We start from the raw sequence: 25046 nt of genomic DNA, 5'->3' as shown, positions 1-25046 counted from the left end.
GCAAGCACGTAATTAACAATGTTTTTGCAAACAAAGTGTTGTATGGATGTCACAAGAAAATGAGAAGCAGTAGAGAAATTAGAGAGAAGAAAGAAGCCTGTAAGGTATCGAGCGGAACAACCTCAAGGCAAATAATTAATTACTTATGTATCATTTACTGAATTAATTCTCTTTTAATGATCTAAATCAATGAATGTGAGAAAAATACTTATATTTGCAGATCTTTATAAAAGTTTATATTAAAAAAATTATGCAATGTTTCTCGGAAATTATATAATTACTTTAATAAATGTTAATTGAAAAAAAAATTCTGAACCAATAATATTCTTTTAAATATCAAATATTATCAGTGGATATCATATTTTTTATTTTAATTTTAGAAAATATAGATAATAAATCTATGAATTACGTTTAGATTTAAAATTTCTTTATAAATCTGTTTTTTCTCTCTCTCTCTCTCTCTTGAAGTGAATAGACTAATGCCTGTTTCTATTTCCAATAGTAGTAGATTAATCGTCTGGATTCGACTTACTTCACATCCTTTTTTTAATTCTTAGAACTAGAAAAGAAGAGTTAGTTAAACCAAGATTGAAATTAAACTACACGGACAGAATTATCTCTTAAAATTTAGTCTGAAAATATAATAATTGTGATACAATATTTTAAAGATTTTTATCATGCATTTCAATAAAATTAACCAAACCAACGCATTATTTTTTGATTATATAATAATTTTATTAATGAATGAGAAAAATTTACATAAAATTCTTTGAAGTACAATATATCCCAGAACTATCATATTTTCAGGGTAAATTCTAAAAAAAAATTTCATGCACATTGGTAGAAACGGACATAAAAGAGATTAATGTAAATATTTAACCCTGGGTTGTAACCATTTATCAATCCATTGTACACACAAGAATGCACAATAGAATATATACATACAAAATTTGTGCAAAGAACAGACCTTATTGTTACTGATATTTAAAAATGAGATGTTGACATTTCCGACACATACAATTTTTCCATGTTTTTTTGAACAACAAAGACCAAAACAAAATATTAATGTATTTAATATTATATTAAATATTATACTATAAAATATTATTAAATACTATATTAAATATTGTATTAAATATTATATGTGTTATTATTTATTATGTGCAATAAAAATAAATTAGTTATCTATAAAGTAAATTAATAAAAAATCATAAAATGTTTGTTTAGGTAGATAAAGTATTGACTTTAGTAGATTTTCTTTGTTTTTTCTTTCTATATAATAAAAATTTTTTTTAATTTCTATATAATAAAATATTTTTTTCATGTAATTTGATGTCTGTCCCTTTGACTTCCTTATTTTCTCTTTATCGTACAGAGTAAAATATTTAATAAAACAATAAATTGTGGTACACACGTCGCAAATAAATAAAAGCACGATAATAAACCGCAATCTAAGATTCTAAACTTAACTTATTTAATAAAATACGTGCTAATAATCATAAATTGTTTTTGTTCTTGTAACATTTATAGGAAGTTTATTGCAATCTTTTATAGTCCTATATCCATATTTGTATCCCATATTGTATTCGTTTTCCACTTTCTATATGTTTATAAATAATACGAATGATTCTTTTTTATGAAACAATGTAGACTAAGAAAAATAGGTAGAGTACATACATGTTGGCGTACTCGACATTTAACCAAGCAAGCTATTAATGTGTTATTCACGGCCCTGCGTCGACTAAAGAGTCTATAAAACTGGCTCTAATTTCTTCTTTTTTTTTTCACATTAGTGAGGAATTCGAGAACAACGCGCATTCATGGCCGAGTGAATAAACTTGTCCAAGTTTAGTCTCGCCTTTCTCCCAACCGTTTGCTTTGATATTATTATTCTCCTAACTTTTTCCCAATATACCATCGAGTAAGTTTAAACGTAATAGCAAGAATTCGGTAATTGAGAAAACGAATGTCAATGATCGTTTACCAATAAGTGTCACGTTTGAGGTGAGACAACTCTTCACGCTTTCTATTTTCTTATACACGGAGCAATTACACGACTCAATTTGTGAAACTCATGTGAAATCAATTTTTTTAAGAAAACTTTCTTGGGGAGGAGGGCTGTTACCAAATCAAATAGAATTAGATCGTTGATACAGATTTTAATTGCAATATGATTAGGGTGTCATTCCCAATAAACATCAACTAATAGTAACATATATATATATATATAATATTAATATTGCAATTTCACACTTAACAATATAAAAGTAACATTGTACATAACGTTGTTGAGTATGAAATTATTAAATCGTTATATTACTCTGATAGTTTTTTTTTGTATTTATTAGGAACGATGTCTTGATCACATCTAACGTGTAAACGCATGTATAATAAAAGAATAAATGCTTGATTTAAATAAAAGAATATTGCTATTCGTTAAAAAAAATATTGATTAGGAGTTTAATTATCGTTGAACACAAAATCTATGTGCGAAAACAGTAAGTTTAAATAAGTAACATTTACAATAATAATTTAGATTTAACATCTTTAATCGTTAATGCTCGAGAAAAAAATCGACGGTGTATCTTTTTAAAAGTATTCTCCTTCAGAATCACGAAGAGATGTATTTAAAATGCGTGACCACCTTGATCTATCGCGGCTTTAAATATACCACGTTCTACATTATCTCCGCTGAAGAAACGATCTCGACCTAAACAACAATGAATATGGATCATTCTTGTTCGATTTCCATGGCATGAAACGATCGCGAACACGGTCGTACAAGCGTAACGAACGCTCGTGAATCCGATGCGCTCGACTTTAAGTGACTTTCTCGACGATAATCTACCATATAATTATCGACCTCAGCGTGTTAAAATCGCGCTTACTTACACAATTGCATCGTCGATGTTTATTCGCGAGATAACATTCTTTATTTCGAGTTTATCAAACTCATATATATTACTTGACGGCCGCGTAATTATCCCGTGATTGAGGTGCGTATTTATGTGCTTGGAAAGCACTTTTCGTAGCGAGAAACTGGAAACTCCGTGCCTTAATTCGCTAATTTCTGGCTTTCTCCATTTATGAGAAGCCGCCCAGACATGACGATATTTTTTTTCTTCTACGACGAGTGCATCGTTCGACGGCACGAAGAGATAAGAAATCGATTATTGATTATCATATATCAAGCAATCTATTTTATAAAATAACATTTTGCTATTAAGATTATGCCATAAATAAATTCATACAAAAAATAATATATTATTACAAATTATTAATTATCTCAAAAATACATATAATTATATATATGTTTATATAATATATGTATATAGTTAATAACACAATTATTAATATAAATTTAATTATGTAAGAAGGTCTATTAAATTATTCGGAATTTTTTTTATTCAAAATTATAATAAATAATAATTATAATGAAATAAAAAGAGCGTATCATATAAAGTTCTAAAAAGAGATAAAAACAAAGTAAAATTGTAATCTTACCATTCACATCGTGAAGAATGTATAAAATTTATTAATTTTATAATTCAGATTATTATACAAGATTATGATAAACGAGGCATAATCGTGGCCTACTCTTTCATATTAATAATAATTAAAGAAATTAAACAATATCGCGTGTTAACCATTAGGAATATACATCGCCTAAAATTCCTAATTACTCCAGCGAAAAATTTCACGCATGGTGAGCGTGGTGCGTTCTATAAAATGGTAGTTGATGCTTCCTGACCAACGAGGAAGTATACCAGATGGCACATATCATGTATGCCGGCCACACGCATAATATATATTTTTACACGCCTCGTGACGATTAACCACTCCCTTGATAGACGCATTCGCGGGTGACATCACCGCGTTTATTATCACCATAAGCATGAAAGTTCGCGCCGCGAATTACTCATTGCTTCGGTGAAAATGTTAGAAGAGAAAATCTCTCTCTCTCTCTCTCTCTCTCTCTGTCTCCCGCGGAATGCGCGGCTATTATTATTCAGAATGTTAAGCGCATTCTAAATAAACATCCGCGGTCGAGTTGCAGACGGAAGTCGTTAATAGAATATTCTCGATAAAACCCGCAAAGGCAGTTAAAATGATATAACGATAAGCATGACGTAAGAATACAAGTTGAGCAACTGGACGATGACATTCTGATTTAATATTGGCTATTGAACCAATCGAGAATCCTTCTCATGCACAATGCACAAACTCAGTGTACAGCAATTTCTGGTAAATGATGCGTTTTCAGTCAATTATTTTCTTTTGAGCAGCATTCTATTTATGATCGGATTATTTATTAATACTTTGTAAAAAAATTCCCAGAAAATTCCCAGATTTTCCAAATATTTTTATTAAAAATTCTACAGAATTAAAGAATTTTTTAATTTTGAAAGAAATTAGAGTTTAAGCAACACAAACAAATTACATCTACAACCTTGGCTATAAAGCATCCCCCATAAATGGCCTATAATAAATACGTTCTATATCTGTTAGATATTAAAAAAACGAAGACAATTCAATCCCCTAAATTAAATGACATTTTGATATTTTAAACTTTCATTTATGTAAATCAGTCCATTTCTGTAATTAGTTTCAAATTAATATTATCTATATTAACGCACTTAATAAACTAAATTTGAGTCAAATTTCTTTGAGTTATAAATTTTAGTTAATTTAACGTCATATTCAGTAGTTGCGATCTAAAGAAATAATTAAAAACTCAAACTGGCTATATTATCATTTGATATTACGAATTTAACAGTGTAACGAAAAAAAATAAAAAAAATATATAAAAATAAATAAAAATAAATATTTTTTGATAAAAAAAAAGCAATTTTTTTATCAAAAAATAATATTTATTTTGATAACAATTTTTTTAGTTTTCCTTTGGATTTTATTACCGTCTTTTTTAAGAAGATATAATAAATGGAAGGTACGTACTTCATACTTATGGCCAAATACAGTAATACATAAGTTAGGAAAAGACCGGGATTCCACGAAGCTACATCTGTCCTTTTTACATCGAAGCCATGAAACGTATAAGATATAAAGAAGGCTTACTATATAGTGAGTTATTCTCTTCTATTGTATATTGTCTTCTATATTTATTGTATACTGTCATCTCGATTTTGAAAAATAAAAACTCACGAATCATACGAGAATATATCTGAATGTATGCGGATATATATGCCATATTTATTGTTAGCCGATTATCACATTGGCATTTTATGACATTGTGATATTTTGAATTATCAAGAAAAAAAATGATTACACAAAGAAATAACGTTTTCGGAAAAAGGCAGACATTTAAATTCAGAAAGAAAATTCATAAAATTTCCTTGAGTAGTAATAAAACTCAAGAATAAAAGAGGTATCCTCTGAAAGTACCAAGTTTTTCCAATAGTAAACATTTTGTTATCACGTTAAAAAGCAAAAACAAGAAACTTCGTTGAGTCATAAAAAAAGAATAAATGTTCGGTATATCGAATATCAGTGCAACTTCATTATTTCAATAACTTCTATGATATTTCAAATAAGAAACGAAGAAATCGACCGCGATCACTCGATATTTTGTCAATTCGCGGAAGTCATCCTGCCTCGTCATCAGATTGTGCAGGTCAGTACTACTCGAGGAACCGAGTTTACGACACTTCGAGCATTCCGAACGAATCACTCTCGGAAAAGATGAGGTCGTCGACCTCGGGCGTGTCGCGTCCTAGGACGAAAAATGCCTTTCAGCTGTTAAAATCCTTCAAACGAGAGGCTATGCCCAAACGCGAGAAGCGGTCGTTATTTTTAGCTCTCGTCGGTGACACCACGGGGAAGCGATTTTCAGCAGCGTCATCTCCGCCGCGCCCATTTCCATCTTTCCGTACGGCAGATCAAGCTCGATGCGATTTCATTCGGTTATTCTCTCCAGAGAGATTCTCTAACGTCTCGCTATTATTAACTAGTGTCTGCCAATAGCAAAGACGATCCTGCAAAAAAAGAACGTGACCTTCATCCGACTGTTGCTAGTTAATGATAATTGTCAATAAGACGTTAGAAAATCCCACTACAAGTTTCCTCCTTGAGATCTACGCGTTTGCATGTGATCTCTGTGTCGTCCTCCTCACGTTCGCCGGGAAAAAATCAAATTCATCCGGCGAGCGATGCGAGGAATGTCGCCGTGAGTCAGATACGAATGTCCCGCGAGCGAATGCTCGCACGCTACACTAAAATTGGAACTCGCTGTCGTCATAAGCATAAAAAGCACGAAGACGCCTCGCCTCTATGCGGCTGGGTTTTGTTTTCGACCGTAATACTTGTGTGATCCGGCTCGATTAACGTTTTGGTGATGAAAGCGTTAATGACGTCCCATCGCGAACCGACGATCTTGAAGTGACGGAATTCAAATTACTTTCGACAGTCCAATAACTAAGAGCATCTAATGTCTTTTCTAATCGAAATACGGAACTTTGCAATTTTTTTCTCCTTCAAGTCTCGTTTAATTAAACTGTTCTTCATTAAAATGTTAAGACATGTGAACTTCTGATGATAAATGATGAAAATATCTGCAAACTTTCGAAGGTATATAATTAGTTTAATACCATATCGTCCATTTAATTTTAAATGAGCCATAATGTTTTGAGAAGATTATATTTCAGATTAAAGTACTGAGATATTCTAAGATGGCTTCTCGCCAAAGAAATTTTTCCTGACAAAAGATCGATTATCAATTCGTCATTAAATTTATTATTAAGATTAAGATAGGGTACGCAAAGATTTCACACTGTAATCTTGTTTTCGATTATACATAATACACATAATAATATAATACATACAGTTTCTGGTTTAAATCATTAAATTTAAAATAATAAATTTAAAAAATATAAAATAAATATTTAGGATTTCAAAATAAAAATTTTCATCTAGAAGTTTACTCGCAAACGCTCTATTTAAAAGATATTGATTTTTTAAGTTACATAACTATAAGAATAATAAAACTATAGGAATAATAAATAATATTGATATAGCTCTTAATTTATGAAATGCCCGTTAATGATCTTCAATCAATTAAAAGGAACGATAATACAAGCGTGTGAAGAAATTACACACACACACACACACACACACACACACACATAATCAATTAGCCACTCCTTCTCTTGTCAATAAGTACAAACTTGTCTCAGCTGAAGCTATCATTTTGAGCAAATATTTAATAATTATATTTTCATTACTATAAACCTAAATTATTTTGAGATTATTTATTCTTACATTGGAAAAAAAATGTATTAAATTTTAATAAATATTTGTATGAATAATACTAAACATTTATTAACCGTAAACATATATTTATTCAGCACATCAATTTGATTTAAGTATCATTTTTATTATTAAGTAAATATTTATTTACTATAAATAAATGTTTAATTAATATTATTTAAAAAAATATTTATTAAAATTTAGTAAATGTTTTCAATATATAATTTCTTAACGTAAGAAATAAAAAAATCTCTTAAACAAAGTTTGTGAGCAAACTTTCAAAGGAAAATTTTGTTTGAGATTTGTTTGTGCATTTTAAGTTTAGCGGCTAATCCGGGAACATCCTGTATGATATTATACAGCCGGCGGTTGTGATAAAGAGACCGTTGCTAAGAGAGATATCGCGAAAGACCGGCTTTTAAACTGGCGTGGCGTACGTGAGAAAGCCAAAAAGAGGTGTGTGCGCGATATCGAGAGATTAAGATGGACGATCCTCCGGGTGATTCATTCCGGGTCTGCGGTTAGGTCGCTGTCATAGAACGACCGTTGCAACGTTGTCGCAATCAGCGATTCTCATGCGATGAAACGCGAGAAACTCGTTACGCGGGACAATTTCCATGCCGATCTTGCGCGGAACAACGAGGCGGATCGACACTTTTTTGGATGCGAAAAAAAGAGAATGATCGGTCTCGCTGCTCGATTGCAGCGTCAACGTTGGATCCGAACGGTTGGAGGGAGAATCAAGATACCTTGGCCGATTGTGGCCTTCGACCGATCTTTTTGAGGACGAGGTTCGCCGCTGCCAGACCGGTCGGATACGCCGGTGTGCGTGGAGAAAATAATCACCACCGATATTTCGTTCGGCCTCGCGCAGCGCACCAACGTCCAATAATGATCTCACTCGCGTCGGTTCTTCGAACTTCACTGTCGTAATTTAGTAGCTTCCCTTTACACTTTTCTATAGATAATAAGATATTTCTTTCTGCGAATGTAATATCGAAAAAGAAAAAAAGCTGTTCGGAAATTATAATGATACAAATTCAGTTAAGAAATACAAAAAACTATCTTACGAAGGGCAATTAATGTTAATTAAGCTATAGTAATTGACAAGCTTAGAGTTGATAAATTTTAATAATCGGGATCGGGATAATTCTTTAATAAGTATAATTAAATAAGAGAATTCCTATATTCGGTCGGGTCTTAATGCTTAATTTCTGTGAATTTATATATATATATATATATATATATATATGTATATATTAGCATCTTTGTAAGAATATTAATAGTCAGATGTTAATAAAAATCTTAAATCTGTAAATAATTTTATTGCAAAAAATATTGTCTCAACCAAGTCAATCTTCAATAAATCTGTTTAAAACATGCTTAATGTTTAAAATGTATTAAATGTTCATGTTCTTTTTATAATATCGTCAGCATGTATGAAACATTAAAAACATTAAAATATTTAAGAAAACAATGTTTTGTGTTCTTTAAAAACATTATCTTTTATCAACTCTGTTTAATATATCAGGAAAGCAGGGAGAGAAAAGGGGGTGAGATGTTTCAGAAGATGTCGTTAACAGATCGAGTACAGCACGATAATGAGGCGAAGGACCTGGTGTAACCTAAATTTCACCTTTCATACGATCTCTTGTGAATGGATACCCCCTTCCTCCCACTTGGTGTCCCTCCCTCCTCTTTATCCTCTCCCATTCCTTCGGAGCCTCGTTCTCCAACGAATCCTTTCGAGACGAAGAAACGCTCCAGGCGTTTCGCTTCAGTAACCGCGGTCTTGGTTCAGCTCCTCCCGGATTCCTTTGTTTAATGCCTTATTGCGATCTTTTAACGCCGTTGCACTGTTGCCATGCGCCGCGCCGAGAGGAGCCCGAGCTACGCTGCGTCTGTTCCCGAAGTTTCAATTAGCCGAAATTAAACGGAATCGGTTTCGTTAACCATTTATTACTCCAAAAAGTTGTAAATCGCACGGTAATCCGTTGATAAAAAGTAAAGCTCCAAAATTTAGAATTAGCTTTAGTCAACAAGTGCCTGATTACGACTATTAACCACTTTGAATTGTGACTGACATTAAAGCAATTCTTATAATTTAAATTATATCCAAATGAATGTTTATTAGTTTAATTAAGTAGAAAAAAATTTTATATAGCATTTGAAAATAAGTAATTTTGTTGAATCAAATCAATTATCAAAATAATTATATAGGATATTCAAGTTGGTTGTTAAAATATCAACATTTTTTACTGCATTGATTATGCTTAAGTTTTTAATATAATTACTTTAATATGTAATTTAACAAAATTATATTCAGATATTTAACTAAATTTTTAGATATATTTCAGCAAAATTTTTCTTTTGATCATGATAAAATTCTGCATCATGTAAAAAATATGACGATACAAATAAAATTTTTACAATCTAAATGGAATTTCAAGAATGATTTAATTTTACGATAAGCCAAATTGGTAGCAAATTAATAAGAATATTTTCTATTTTTCTACTGTTCTGCGAATAATAAAATTAGAACGATTTCGTGGCGTCGCTCACGTAAATATAAGTTGCAGTTATTTGATTTTTCAAAATTTCTTTATTTTAAAATCAAAAACATATAAAATTAACATTCCGGGACATTTATCATATAAATTAAATAATATAACTACTGTAACATAATAAATTCGTCTACGTCTAACAAGACTCTACTCTATGACTCGAGATAAATTGCACAAGATTATGTCCCGGTATATAAAGTAGATGCGACTCACGTACTGACGGCTATGCTGTCATCGTAAATCTAAGCGCTATGCGCCCCCGTGTGATTCAGAACGTTATTTAAAATAAGGAACGAACTATGTGTCAGAGCTGTATGTGCAGTCGTGTCAACGATGTGTCAGAGCGTGACGGAATCTCCGACGTATTTCTTCGGGATGCTGCGTGACCATCATTGTCCGCTCGCTTGTCAGCCACCAAGGCTTTCTTTCTTTCTCCGCGATTTCCGAAAAATATCATTGAAGTCAATTTTAAACGCGTCGCATGACATGTACAAATTATATGACGCAAAGATAAGAAATCGTCTGTCTGTAGACCGTGGCCTCCTTCTTTGGAGTCTCCCCTTTTAAAAATATTTGTAGAAAATGTAATATATATTTTTAATATTTCTGAAATACTTAATCATACAATTTTGATATTTCAAAAATATTTTTTGATTTAAGAAAAAGACCTTTATAGATATAAAAAAACATAGATTCTATTACCTATATTATTCTTCTTTTGTGTTAAATAAAACATTTTATAAATTATATATTTAAATAAGACATTTTCATATACACAATGTAATAATAATTTAAATAATAATTTAATATTATATCATTTTATACTTAATTTTAAGAAAAAAATTTCACTTGCAGGCGCCAATGGCCTTCTTTGACAAATTTCTGAATTCGCCAATGCACGCGCTATTCGCACGAATCCGCTTTCCCGAATTAACAATTATGGGAACGTGAGACGGATAGAGATTCTTAATGTGTTACGCACGTTGCGTTCCCTCAGTTCTCTCCTTCTAAGTTTTCACTGTGTTTTTACGAGATCCGCGTAAAGCGAGAAGGAATCGGCACATTCTACCGGTTGTCATATATCTCCCCAACTATTTATTATCGAGAGATCAAGATATACATGTGACATGGTCTACTTATAAAGACGTTGGTCTATTGATTGATGAATAATTGAAGATCCGAATGAACTAGGGATTCCCGACAAATAATCAACTTAAGTCATTAATCTACTGTTCATGATCGCCTGAGCGATTCTATATAAACATTAAGAATACACAATTTAGTTTTATGGATTAACTATTTAAGCTAATTAATTCTTATATTTTCAAAATCGATTCTATCGCTCTTAAGAATGAATTTATAATCATGAATAGAATAAGAGAGAGAGAGAGAGAGAGAGAGAGAGAGAGAGAGCTATTTAATTTTAATTATAATAATCTAATTAAATTAAATTGTTTTCTCTCTCGATAATAATCGAAATAATAATAATTTGTTTTCAATTGATTGCGAACAAAAGACTTCAATTAAATTGGACAAAATGATAATTACACCTTTAAATTTAATTCAATTTAATTTAATTTAAACACAAAATACAAGTGTCTAAATCTACTACAGTTAAATTCGTGAAAAGAATTCTCTCTCTGAAAAACTCTCTAAAAAATTCTCAATCATTTATAATTGAAAAAAGCTATTGTTGCTTCGATTATTGAAGAAGAAAAAATAGATCGCTTTCTGAATTGTAATAAAAATTTTGCTGCAGCGAAAACAAACGCATATAGAAAAAAATAGATTGGATGGTTCAGCAAAGCTAGTTTGCTGGATAAGTCAACATAGCAGCATCATAAGTTCTATAACTAAGAAGATTTGATGGCTCAATAAAGAAATTATATATCTGTAAGCAATTATCAGTATATTAATTAAAATAATTTTTTGATAAAGTGAAATGATTACTAATATAACAAGTTTTCTTTATTACAGCAGCAAAAATATGTGCCATCTTAGCTAGCATGTTTAGTAAAAAATTTTGATCCATTGGATTACTTTTCATAGAAATTTATCTTTGCTATATTAAAACAAATTTGCTGTATTATTATAACAAAAATAATTGTCGATAATCACTAATTTTATTCAACTACAATTATATTACTTTGCGACAGAGAAAACTGGTTGTCCGCATATTACGGCTGTATTTGAATAGGTGAAATTTTTATGTTTTCCAATCTTTTTCTTCCATGCAATATTCCTATCTAGTGCAGTGCGGTCTTTACAGAAATTGTGGTGGGATCTTGCATTTACGTAATATTTGAATTTCCTTGTGCGAAAAGCGCGAAAGAAAGATTACGTCGGCGCGGAGGATGGCGACGATAATCGCGCACTTCCTAACGGGGAGGCATATTTTCGCGGACGCAGCGGACGATACGGTAGTTTTGCGAGAGGGGAGAGATTTCCGGACTCCTTTCGATGAGTGTGCACGATGCTACATACCGTTGCTGGGAAAACGTCTGTCGCGCAACGACAATGCCGAGCCGCGTCGATTACTTTGAGTTCTCTCTCTTTCCTTTTGCTCTCACAATCAAAAGACAGAGTCGAATTACATCGCCTTATGCGCGCATTTAGTCGCGATTGTTCGCGATTTCTATGCGCATCACGCGTACGGACGAATCGCATGATGTCGATGCATCGTGACCGATGGGCACTAATTTCGAAGCAATATCGGACGCGACGGTGCCTTCTAGAAGATAATCGGCTTTATGATTAAATAAGCGAGCTGACTGAACAAGCAAGACATAATTTCCTGATGATAAAAGATTAGCAATTGTTATAGACGTTTTTGAAAAAACGAATAAAATAAATTCGTTTAGTAATTTTTCCCAATTATTTCCCAATTAAATTTCAGTGTTTAATTCTATAAAAATAAAAATTAATAACTACTATTATAATTTTTACATAAGTATAATTTTTAAAATTAATAATTACTAATTATTAGAATTTTTGCTATTCAGTAGTATTTTCAAGATAAAATAGATTTCGAAAGAAATCGATAAAATAATAGTTTATAATTAGTCTTAATCATCGATTAAAAATTATCCACTTTTATAAATATCCATTGTATTTAAAAAAAATTGTTATTTCAAATTATCATAAATAACAGATTAATGATTTAAATTAATTTGTCTGACACGAGTTTCTAATTTATCTGGATCTTCAATTATTCATTAATCGATAACAACAATTTCTTAATGATAATTTTATATTGATTTTTGCTATTCAATAGCTTTTTCAAGTACTTCTGTTTTCTTATATACTGGTTTTATAGATAAATACTAGTAGATCTTTTAAGGATACTAAAGAGACTTTTTTCCTTCTCTGTCTACCATTCTTTGTTATTCGCGCTTGACAATCAATTGATTGCGGATAATCCACGACTTACCGGGACGAATTTGTACGAAGGCAATCGATCGGACTCCTAATATTCTCCTCTCGAGGTCTTCTTCCTTGGAGGCACTATGAATCACTGTGAACCACTGAGTCACCAACTGAGAGACGCGAGACGCGAGGTCGCGGCGAAAAATCAATTGAAGGGAAAATGTCCCGAGGAAAAGGCGACGGAAGAGAGAGACGGCCGACCGTGTAGACGGATGACGAGCAAGTGAGAGAATGATCGGAGGAGCCGCCAAGTTTGTGCCGATCGGCCTGCTTGCTCGAGAACGAAGGAAAAGGCGAGCACCAAGTTCGCGTTACATTCGACAGACCCTCCTTCAACACCAGTAAGACAAAAAAAAAATACAAGACGTAGCAGAAGAGATGTCTACAGCATCTTCGAGACAGTGCCTTGTATTAAGGCGAGGACGATGATTCAATTACGAGTTTATACCGTAAAAGAAATACGTTGATTTCCGGAAAAGATTTATCGACTTTATTGCTTCCGTCCGGTTGAAGATTGCTTACTCGGAAAAATATCGTTTGCAATAAGTGTCAAACATCAAGTCCACGTGATATCGTATCTGTTAACTATCTCAAATGTACCGTTTCTCGGACGTATTTCATTTTTACTGCACAAGTCTTCGACTAATTAGGTGAGTAGATTTTTCTTTCTCGAGAATGTTTAGACTTTAGGTACTATTCATTCGTAATTCATGCAGAAGGTATCGATATTTTTGTTAAGATAAAAACTCAAAATTAAACAAAAAATCATAAGGAAGATTTTTATTTATAAAGCATATATATTTATGAACGCATACATTAAATATTTACGGAAAAGAGAATCTTGTAGCAGCAGATAAATGAAAAATTGCCACAATTTTGTGAAAAATGCAACTAATACAAGCTGTTTTTTATTTTTATCATATTTCCGGAGAAAATAATAAAAATAAAATAAAACATTTAAGATTTAAAATAAGAAGTAATAAAATAATAAACATTCAGATTTTAAAAATAAAATAATTCAGATTTATGCATTTAAAAGTGTACATCAGCAACACGATTACTTTGTGACAACGGTTATCAGTTGTATAAATTTTAACGATAATAATCATTACATGGAAAGAATAATTTTGTTGAAAATTTAAAAATTTAGGTAGGTACAGATCTGAAAATAACTTTTGTTCGAATAATCATATAAAATCATCAAAACAATTATGTAAAACGTCCAAACTGGTTAATGCTAGAATGCTAAAATTTTTTGCAGCATTCCTCATCATATTTGAGATTCCTACATATTTTGATGGTCCAAGCAAAATTATTTCCGTATCTAGCTAAATTTTTTACATTTCAGAAAAATCATTCTTTACGTGTAATAATTATTATTGTTATTATTATTAAAAGTATTAAAATACTTTTATAACTGATGTTTATAACTCGTGTTGTTATGTAATTGCCGATATCGTTCATTTTTAAATGCTTAAATACTTTATTTTATTACCTATTTATTACCTTTTAAATTCTGAATGTTTTATTATTTCCTTCTGAAAATAATAAAAATAAAAAACAGCTTATGTCAGCTGCGTTTTCATTAAATTATGGCAATTTCTCATTCACCTGCTGCTTCAGCTGTTCCTATCTCTTCCCGCTTTCCCATCTCTTATTGTAAAAAAAGTAGCTCAGCTTACGCGAGAAAAGAATCGATCGTTGCACAGTATGTATAAATAGTGAAACTGTCATATTTCCTCGCATGTATTACAGTGTATTGCATATTATTTTATATTAACGATTCTTCGTGCACTGAAAAAGTGCAGGTATAGCTATTACCAAATGTTAAGAAATAGTGCCAATATTCGATTAATATAACCGAAGATAATTCTATTTTCCTAAATATTTAGTAAATATTACGAAATATAATAATATTAATCAACATTTAAGTAACATTTAATAAATATTGGAAAAAATAAAGTTTATTTTATTATTACATTAATCGAACTATTATTTCATCTAATATTTGGTAGCTATTATCAGATTTTTTTTTCAATGAATTTCGCGCAAAAGCATCAGGAAAGTCTATCAATCGGCAGGAGAGAGCATCGCATGCAAAACGCTATACGCAAATTTTATGTCACGTCCGTTCCGGAAATCGAGGAAACAGAGCATAGCAAGTAAAATGCTACGAATATAAAGAGAGAAAGAGTAAGAAAGAAGAAGACAGAGAGAGAAAGACTGGATTACAAAGAGATTCGTCTTTTCTAGCACAAATTCCCCGACGAAACGACATCGTTTCCCCTACTTTCTCAAGTATCGCAGTATCACTGGAGCGCTACGAGCGTTATGGCAATGGAAACGATTCGATTTGAATTTCCTGTAAGAGCATGCTTATCGCTTAAAGTACGTCGTATCGATTAATGTACATTGAATACGTGCGTGCGGTGTACTTATCTAGCAGTGATGTTCAATGGATTTTCTCCTCGTTATTGCTTGGTAAGAAATTTCTTCCACAATTTTCTAAGAATTTACCCGTGAAAAGTTATTGCGATTCGCAAAAAATCACAATTTCTTAAGTTGTATAAATTATAAAAATAATTAGTCGTGCTTTAAGAATATTCTTCATTTTACCACTCTAAAGATTACTTAAAAATTAATTGAAAATTAAGTCTGTGGTACTTCAGTGCTTTTAAAAAAATCTTCAACTCTAATGAGAGTTAATAAGAGAGGTAATAGCGTCTTCTTTCAGTTGATCATATTAAAGATGAATAATCAGATAAATGCTTGAATGAATATTTGCAGACGCGATAGAAATGAGAGAAAAAGAAAGAATATGTATAATAAAAGATATACAGCGATTACCAAACATTTCTGGCTATGTATGATTTTATGATAATTTTTGTCAATTTATTTTTTACTTTATATTACAAATAAAATTCTTATTACAATCAATTTAAAAATGCTGATATTTTAAATACTGGAATATATTAAAAGCACACAGGTCTAATTAATTATCAATTAATTTTTAAGCAAAGATCTTTGAAGTGCTAAAAACGTTCAAAGCGAAGAAGGTTCTTAAAATATATTAAAAATATTTGTATAATAGATCTTTATTAAAGATAATTTTTATCTTTAGTAAAGATTATTTATCCAAAAGAGTATTTATCTAAAAAATACAATAAAATTACTCATTGGTCAAAAGCTTTTGATAGTGACTGTACATAGTTCACTGTCAAGTTTTGTCAAACAATGCTAGCGATTTAAACAATTTTAGTGAATTCAGTCACTTATATTAACGTCTGCCTAGCTAGCCCTCCATTTAATCAAATCTTAATGAATATTAATGAAATTATATAATAATACGCTATTTATGCGCTCTCAAAATCCGCGAAAAAAATTTTTGCGCTCATTTAGCTAAAAAAAAATTTCTTGTGGAGGGGCTGAGTAAGCTGTCAGCCAGCCCCGCTTCCCCTCCCTCTACATGTTAATAACAATCGATTTGGAAAATCAAATACAGGATGCGCTATTTTTGCGCTTTCATATTCACTTCATCTCTTAAGGGTTACAGCGCAAAAATCGAAATTGCTTGAAAATAGTAGCGCATAAATTGAATATATTGTATTTTGTATAGCTAGATAGCATAATTTTGCAATTTTAAATAACTTAGGGATAAATATGACTGTCTGCTCCAAAAGGGAAGTGTCTAAGAAATGCAGCGCAAAAATTGAAACTATGTGAATATAAAAGCGCATAAATAGTACATAAATCATATGTATTTAATTTTCCAAATCGGCTGTTATTAACATGTGGAAGGGGACTGACAGCTTACTCAGCCCCATAAAAAAAATTTTTTTTAGCTAAAATGAGCGCAAAAATTTTTTTTGCAGATTTTGAGAGTGCATAAATAGAGCATTATTATATAATTTATTCATTAAGATTTGGTTATTACACTAGTGCATACTCAGAATTGCTAATAATATTAGCATAAAAATTAGCAAATAAAAATGCAAATAAAAAATGCATATAAATATTTTAAATGGTTAAATACTCAATAATGATATTGTTATCATTCGTTATTTAATAGAACATATATTATTTTTATTGTTAAAATTGGTATTACGCCATATTTAGATACTTTAAGTACAAAGCAGCCTTTGTAATATGCACTAATCCATTGTAGTGCGAATTCATCATTTGATTAATTACTGAATTAAGTGAAATTACATTATACTCACAGGGATTTTGCAGCACCTGCCGGTAGACACGAAGCGCCGCAGTTCTCTGATCGACGTAGTCCCACAATCCGTCACAGGCGATTATGAGAAAATCCTCGGTGCCGTCCAGAGATACGCATCGAACCTCGGGCTCGCCACTGATGTACGGTTTATACGGGACATCGCCTGGAAAAAAAAACGAAAAAGCGCTGTTAGAAGGCACGCGTTTGCGGAGACTTATACTAGGCGCGAACGCGAAAAGCGGAAAGGAATGTTCAGTTCCGAAAGTATGAGATTAAGATTGAAGTGGAGGCAACTGTTACGGTTTACCCATTGGTAAAGTCCGTAATTCAGATATTTTACACGTGAAAAACACGCCACGCGGCGCGCAATTAAGTATAATTAACTGTTTAATGAATAGCACGGCTAATTTAAATAACGACGCCACTGCAACAACGCCGCGCTTCCGGTTATTATGAATCTGAACGCCGCTTTTTCTTCTATACTATCCTCTCGAAACCGCGCCGGAGCTTGGTGTATACACACACGAGAAAATATATTTGCATCACGCAACTGAATTATCTCACTCCCCATAATACAAATTAATTTTTACAATTTCGTAATGAATCCTCCGAAGCTTTTATGTTTAGAACCTGTTGCGTTAACGTTATTGTGCTAATTAATTTCAGTTAATTAAATTCTCTATGCTAATAACGGCAAGTCATTAAACCAGGTTTATTTAATTCGCTTATACAATCGCTTGATACAATCGGATTTTATACAACGTAATTTGATGAGGAATAGAGCAACGCAAATGCTCATGTAAATAAAAAATGTCACAGTCTTTTACAGATCGTGCATGGTCATCTTGATCTCTGAAGCATGTTGAGAGATCAAAAGCCAATAAATAGATCGCGGTTCGCTAGCCCTATGTGCGTCTAAAGACAAGCAAGAATGAGAGAAACAGTCTTAATTATTCCGAACATGCGGTTGTGCGAGCCACACTCGGTAGAGCGCTCTTGGAGCGTAACTGCACGTAGTATTGTGTCAGCGGGCGAACGGAACTAACAGGATACCCAACACGCGGCTAGAATTTTTCTTTCCTCCTCTTTCCTTCCTCACCATTACAGGTTGTGCCTTGAGCCATAGTTGGGCACGGGCTCACCTGGCCACTCGTTCCTTACTTAGCTACACTACATATTGGCGGATCCAGAAATTTATCATTGCACCGCAAGCGAAATTTTTTTTTTTTAATCAAATGTGAAAAGATAGAGTATTAAATTATTATTTGTAAATTATTATATTAAACATGTATTATTTAAATGTATAATTCATAAAACGTTCTATTTAATATTATATTAACATAAATGAAGATGAATAATATAATGGAATATATGTTTTTTTTAGATTTAGAAATTTTTTAAATTAAATTTTTTTATTTAATTTAATTATTTAGGAATTATTAAAAATATTATGTAACATTGCTAATATTTTTAAAAAAGAAGATTCTCCAAAGACGATCGTCAGTGACATTACGAATGACCTCGACCAGTGACATTGTTTCGAAATTCTGCGATAGATTATTTGCGATCAAAATACTGAAAGCTCGATGTCGAATGATTTTAATTCTCCACGAGAAAACTTGTGAAAACTGATTACGTCAATCCGAAAGTAGCATTTCCAACAAAAACGGATTACTTCTGTCTGCCGTGGAAATTCGAATCCGTCGAAAATAATGTCGATCTCAAGATTAGTTGCGAATCACGTTTTCGACTACGTGAGTAGAATAAAGAATTCACAGACCATGAAAAGCGAAAAAGTAATTTCCTTCAATTGCCTATAGGAAAATGAAGATAAATAACATTTCCATACGAAGCGCTCAAGGTGCAACCAAGGTGATTTCATATATTTTTATGAAATGAAGCATGAATTAATTTCAAAGATTAGTTTTAGAAGATTAGTTTTAGATTTTATCTTTATACAGTTGATATTAACTAAAAATAACATAATTATAATTTCGTATTCATACGGAAAGAACGATTTTAAAGTATTTAAAAATTTAATTAAATATATAGATCGAAAAATAATTTTGTTAGACTACCAAAATTGTTATGTATGTAGAACGTTCAAATTGATTGCTAGAATACTAAAACATTTTGCAGCATTGCTTATCATGCTTGAATTTCCTATATAATTATTTTTAAGTCCAACAATATTATTTTCAGATTTGTATCTATCTAAATTTTTAGATATTTCAACAAAATTGCTCTCTCCGTGCAATAATATAAATGTAATATAACATAGTGTTACATAACAGTGATATTGGTAAGTGCGAAATTGTAACATTGATGTTATGTTTAGTGATGTTGATTAAATTAATTTTTAGAAAAATTAATTAGATTGTGGTGAAAACTTAATTTGCATTCTTATGAAGAAAATTTTTATATTCTGAACGACGTATAAGCATCGTTTTATTACACTGTGATCGATCACGCTGCTTCCATCTATACTTTCATATCGTACTGAGTTTTTTTCATATCATGATGAAGGTCGACTGATACGTTCAATAGAAGTTTTATCAAAAAATAATCTAATTCCTTTAAAAAAAAGCAACCTCAAACTAACTTAATCGCTGATTAATTCAATCACCAAAACTATGAGAGTTCTAGCTATAATTTTAAGTTTATCTAAGTTTTTTCTCATATTACAACAAAAAATTTATAATAATTATAATAGAATTATCTTCTATGAATTAACAAAGTACCGTAGGAATTATTTGACGAATTAAGCGTGAATTAAGTTTAATCCATCCTTATCCTAGCAGAATCTAAAGTCATCATAACATAAATCATAAAAGGAGGTAAAAATAATTCTTCTAAAATAATTATTAAAAGTTATTTTACGATCCGATTACTTTAAGATTCAGTTTAACAAAATAATGTTATCGTGATCTAAAATTTTGCTTAGATATGTCTATTTCTATGTCGATTAACTTTAATCTTGATTCAACTTATAATCTTTATCTTTTCCTAGTTCTAAAATTTAAAAATTAGAAAAAGATAAAGAATAGATTAAACCAAGAAAGTTATATATTGTTTATATATTGATAAAAACAAATATTAGACAAATATTAAACAAATATTAGACAAATATTTTTAGCGTTTAATTATCTAATAGTGATTAATTATATTATCTAAGCAATGATACGCAACTTGCAGCCTATCTGCGAATTTTTTGCGGTGTCGGTTTGCAGCCGAAAATATAAAATCATATTTTCTATTCTATGCAAACGAAATAAATAAATTCACATTATGCGAAAGATTTTACTTATTTTTGAAAATGGTCTTCTGAAAATGATCCTTAAAAAAGATTGCACATCAATCAGCTTTAATGCTTGTAAGCATTTTGCCACATAACGAGATTAGAAATGCGGAAGTTTTTTATTTTCAATAATTTTTTATATCTTTGATAAAAACGTGATAAAAATGTACATATTACAATCACTTACCAATGGCTCGGGATATGCTGAGGAATCCGTTTACTCGCAATACACCCATACAATGGACGACGACTCCTCCCATATTGCGAATCCGTTCGCTCTCATCCTGAAAGGAAAAGATCATAATATATAGTAAATAGGATACATCATACCCAGCTTGGATAGATTTTGCACGTGGCAGTGTCAATAAAAGCGAGTCGAGCATAACATTCTCGTGATAACGTATAAATGTCAAACGTGTCGATATTTCGATACTCTCGCTTGGATTACCTTTTGGATTCACATTTCACGCGTCTCGATTGTTCATAATACAAAACATTCTGAACGTCGATGATAATATAAAATTACTGGTTTAAAAATAAAATTTTCTCTCTATCTTTTTTTCTTTATAAACATGACTGTCATTGGAACGCAGATCGACAGCGACAGAAGATTGCTGAGTTTTCAAAATTATGAAGAATATTTAGACTCGCTGGTGACGCCTATAGATATCTTCTACCTCAAAAGCAACAAAACTGCGCGCCAATTGGCCGAGCTCGGATACCGCTGCACCGGCGAGACTTTGAGCGAGGAGAGCTTTTATCGTCGCTTACGAATCGTGAAAGATCTAATATTTCCCGTTCACCGGTATTACGAACTCACTTCGGAATTTGTGTCACCAGTTGGTACGTTAATGAAGGAACTGGCCCTGCGCGAGCGAGCCAACAGACTAAGAATTCTATCAACTATCATATTCGTTCGAAGCTCCATAACAAAATTACAGATCGAAGAATCAGCCTATATTGATTTTTACGATCGGCTCAAATCGGAAGATTGGCTACCATATTACCAAGGAGAGAAAAAATTGTCGCCACTCAAGCGAGATCTCGCATACTATCACTGGAGAATGGGGACGACGTGTTTGAATGAGACTCGTAATTACGTACCCATTATAGATTCCAAACGTGGACTGTTGTTTAAAAATATTCATGACAGACAGATTATTACGGTCGATCCGACTGCCGCATCACCTGGTGTACATACGACGCGAGTTCGAATACACTGCCCGTTTTATAAGCACGTAATATTGTACGATCATGTGGTTCGAAGCAAAATTACATATGACAATTAGAGACGTCAATATTCAACATTATTATTAATTAAATTTTTTCATGATTTAAAATTAATCTCCATAGTTTTTATTTTCCAAGAAAAGAAGGTAATAGCGGAAGATTTATATAAAAGTTAATAAAAGTTAAAAATATAGTCTCAAATAAGCTTAAAAATTATTAGCCTGGTGAACTATCGATTTAATCGATGGGCTAAATTAGTTTCGTATCAAGAATTATTAACATTTGGCTATAAATATGAATTGGAGTTCATCATAAGATCGAGATTTTATTAAGATTGAAATAGCTGAATACGCGATTTAAACATAGAAATATTCCGTCAAAAATGAGATTATCTTATATTTCAAATTCTATTTTATTAAAAGAAGTAGGAAATTCAGGTTACTTACTTCTCTTGTTGGTCGATGAGGATTGACTAATTGTTTCACATTGCCGTATGTAACCAACGAAGCCATGGAGTCACCAACCCAAGCAATGTACAATTTCTTATTTATCAGCAACGCACAAACCGCAGTGGTTCCGCCATTTAATTTCTGTAACGAAATGACGAATCAACAAAGTTATCGGTAGCGAATTATGCAAAATAAAATATAGCATTTCACGTAAGAAACATTTACCTGTATACTCGACTTCGCTATGAATTGTGCATCGGTCGTCAGGAAGGCATCGCGCAACGCACGTTCCGGATCTGTTGGATAGTACACACTCTCGACCAAATATTGATGCAAATGTGTTGCGCAATATGCCGCGGCGTCTTGTCCACCGTGGCCATCGAATACAGCGTAGTAATCCACGATAGTATCATCCTGCAAAGTACAATTAACGTATCAGCTCATATATTAATACGTCAAGAATGTCAGATGGAACTAATTTTGAATATAATCGCTAATAAATTTTAACGCGTAAATCAATACTTATTATTTCAGCATTATATATTATTATTATTATATATTATTATTATATATTATATATTATTATGATTGCAACAATTGGCGAGATCTTTACCTGAATATTAAACATGGTATTTAAATCGTGCAAGATCATATGGCGATCTTCCATTTTTCTTCTGGCATTTCTGATAGCACCCACTGTCACTTGCGGCGTTGATGAAGGCGGTGGCAAGAGAGCTAGCCTGCTGTTATCTAAATACCGTCTGCAGATCTCGTTTACTTCGTTTGTGACGGCTTGCATGAGCTTCAAAGGCGCGTACGCTGCGAAAAAATCCACCAAATTTATATAGAATATAAATAAAGTCACTGATAAATAAAAAAATCTCTGAAAATTCATTTATATTTGAAATAAATGATTCATGCAACGATCAAAATAATAATTTATATGGAATTATAATAAATAAATTATTATTTTAATCGTTTATAAATTATTATTTTGATCGTTATATGAGCCATTTATTTCAAATATAAATATACATTTTCAACGATCTTTGATTTATCAGGAATTATTAAAGGCGCGATTAAAGTCTCGCTACGAATGCTTTGAAGCATTTGAATGATCAATCGAAAGAAAGAATTTTACTACTTGGCCAATCAAAGAACGCTTCAAAGCATTTATAGCATGCGTTGATTATATGTTAAAATGATTATATTTGGAAATCAGAAATGCTTACATAATTTTTTAAATAAGCAGTTTGTATTTCGTTTTTTTTGCGAATATTTATTAAGGTACTACGAAATTATAAAAAAAAACTTACTCTTTTCTTGCTGCCTTAGTCCGCAGACTTCCGGCTGTTTCTTGCATGTTGACTTGATCGCTTGTATTACGAGACGTGAGATATAGGACTGTAAGCTTGGTGGACAGTATCTGAAACCAAACCGCATGGCTTTTATCGTATTTCTTACTTCCGAGAAATATTTACAAGGCAATATCAATTTAAAAAATACAGACTCTTTGATCAGTTTTTAACTTTCTTAATAAAATAAAATACGAATATTAATAACTTCTAACGATAGTTTTATAACTGCAGTTGTAATTTATATCTAATAAACAATACTAAACTTTATATATGTATGCTTTGATCAGTTGGAATCAGTTTCTTTTTTTAAAAAATATGGAGATGTTAATTTTTAGTAGTAATTTTAGATAGTTTTATAACAGTTACAATTAATATCTTATGACTAATTATATCTTATGAATAAATATATAAAAAAAAACATTCACAATCAAATTCGCCTTCTAAATGAAAAAGAAAGAAAAAGCATTTTTTCTACATTTACAAAATTAAGAAAATATTATTTTAAAAAGTTAATATAAATATATATCTTAATCTTTATCTTTTAATAAAAAAATCTATCCTTTTCTCGTTGTATTATTTACACTTTTCATACTAATAAAATAAATAAATACTTAGAATTTTTTTACAAAAGAAAAAGAGAAAAAAGTCACATACACATAAGAAAGTATTAAGTAAGTACACAGAGTGCAACTAAAAGAAGGGAGCTTAAATATTTTGGCTACCTCTCGTTTATCGTGTATCGTGTGCATAGTGTTTATTCTTTCCGCCTGGTTCGTGATAACGATGGGCGGCGATAGTCTCGTGATTCTTGTGAGTTTCAGTTAAAATAGATAAACGCAACGGCAGTGCGGAAGCAACTTTCATCTCGCGATTCGGTTATTTCGCGCCTTCGAAGAACTCGCGGTTCGAGAGGGCAAATTTCTTACATAATCTTACATACATTTCCTGCTTGCGTGAGGCACCGTGCAACTATGCGTAACTTTTTTGCGTGTCGATTTTTTTCCACGATGCACACAATATTCTCGCGTCTTTGAAACAGTTCAAGTATCTTTGTGCTATAAATGCAATATAAAATCGCGTTTATTGAGAATTACAAGAGAAAATATTTCATAACTTTCTCGGCTATCTTCTTGTACAAAAATAAAGGTCATTGCAATAGTGCCTTCATAATATTCGTATAACTTCGTATAATAGTATGCTATACGAAGTTATTACGAATGAAATTATATAATAAAT

At 31.5% G+C, this 25046-nt stretch overlaps 1 protein-coding gene across 1 annotated transcript in view; it reads right to left on the bottom strand.

Annotated features, from left to right (window-relative positions):
• LOC105627337 overlaps positions 1-25046 on the bottom strand; it is a 69210-nt gene that overhangs the window by 42411 nt on the left and 1753 nt on the right. Inside the window, exons 2-7 of the mRNA XM_012208623.1 lie at positions 23769-23878; positions 23066-23271; positions 22678-22866; positions 22450-22593; positions 20961-21057; positions 17474-17638 (exon numbers count right to left, since the gene is read on the bottom strand). Of these exons, the coding sequence (XP_012064013.1) occupies positions 17474-17638; positions 20961-21057; positions 22450-22593; positions 22678-22866; positions 23066-23271; positions 23769-23878 (911 nt within the window). The remainder of the gene's footprint in view (positions 1-17473; positions 17639-20960; positions 21058-22449; positions 22594-22677; positions 22867-23065; positions 23272-23768; positions 23879-25046) is intronic.

The sequence above is a fragment of the Atta cephalotes genome (assembly GCF_000143395.1).
Source record: "Atta cephalotes unplaced genomic scaffold scaffold00008, whole genome shotgun sequence".
In the NCBI taxonomy this organism is placed as follows: domain Eukaryota; kingdom Metazoa; phylum Arthropoda; class Insecta; order Hymenoptera; family Formicidae; genus Atta; species Atta cephalotes.
Note: the sequence above shows the minus strand (reverse complement) of the source record. Positions and strands in the feature narration are given on the sequence as shown.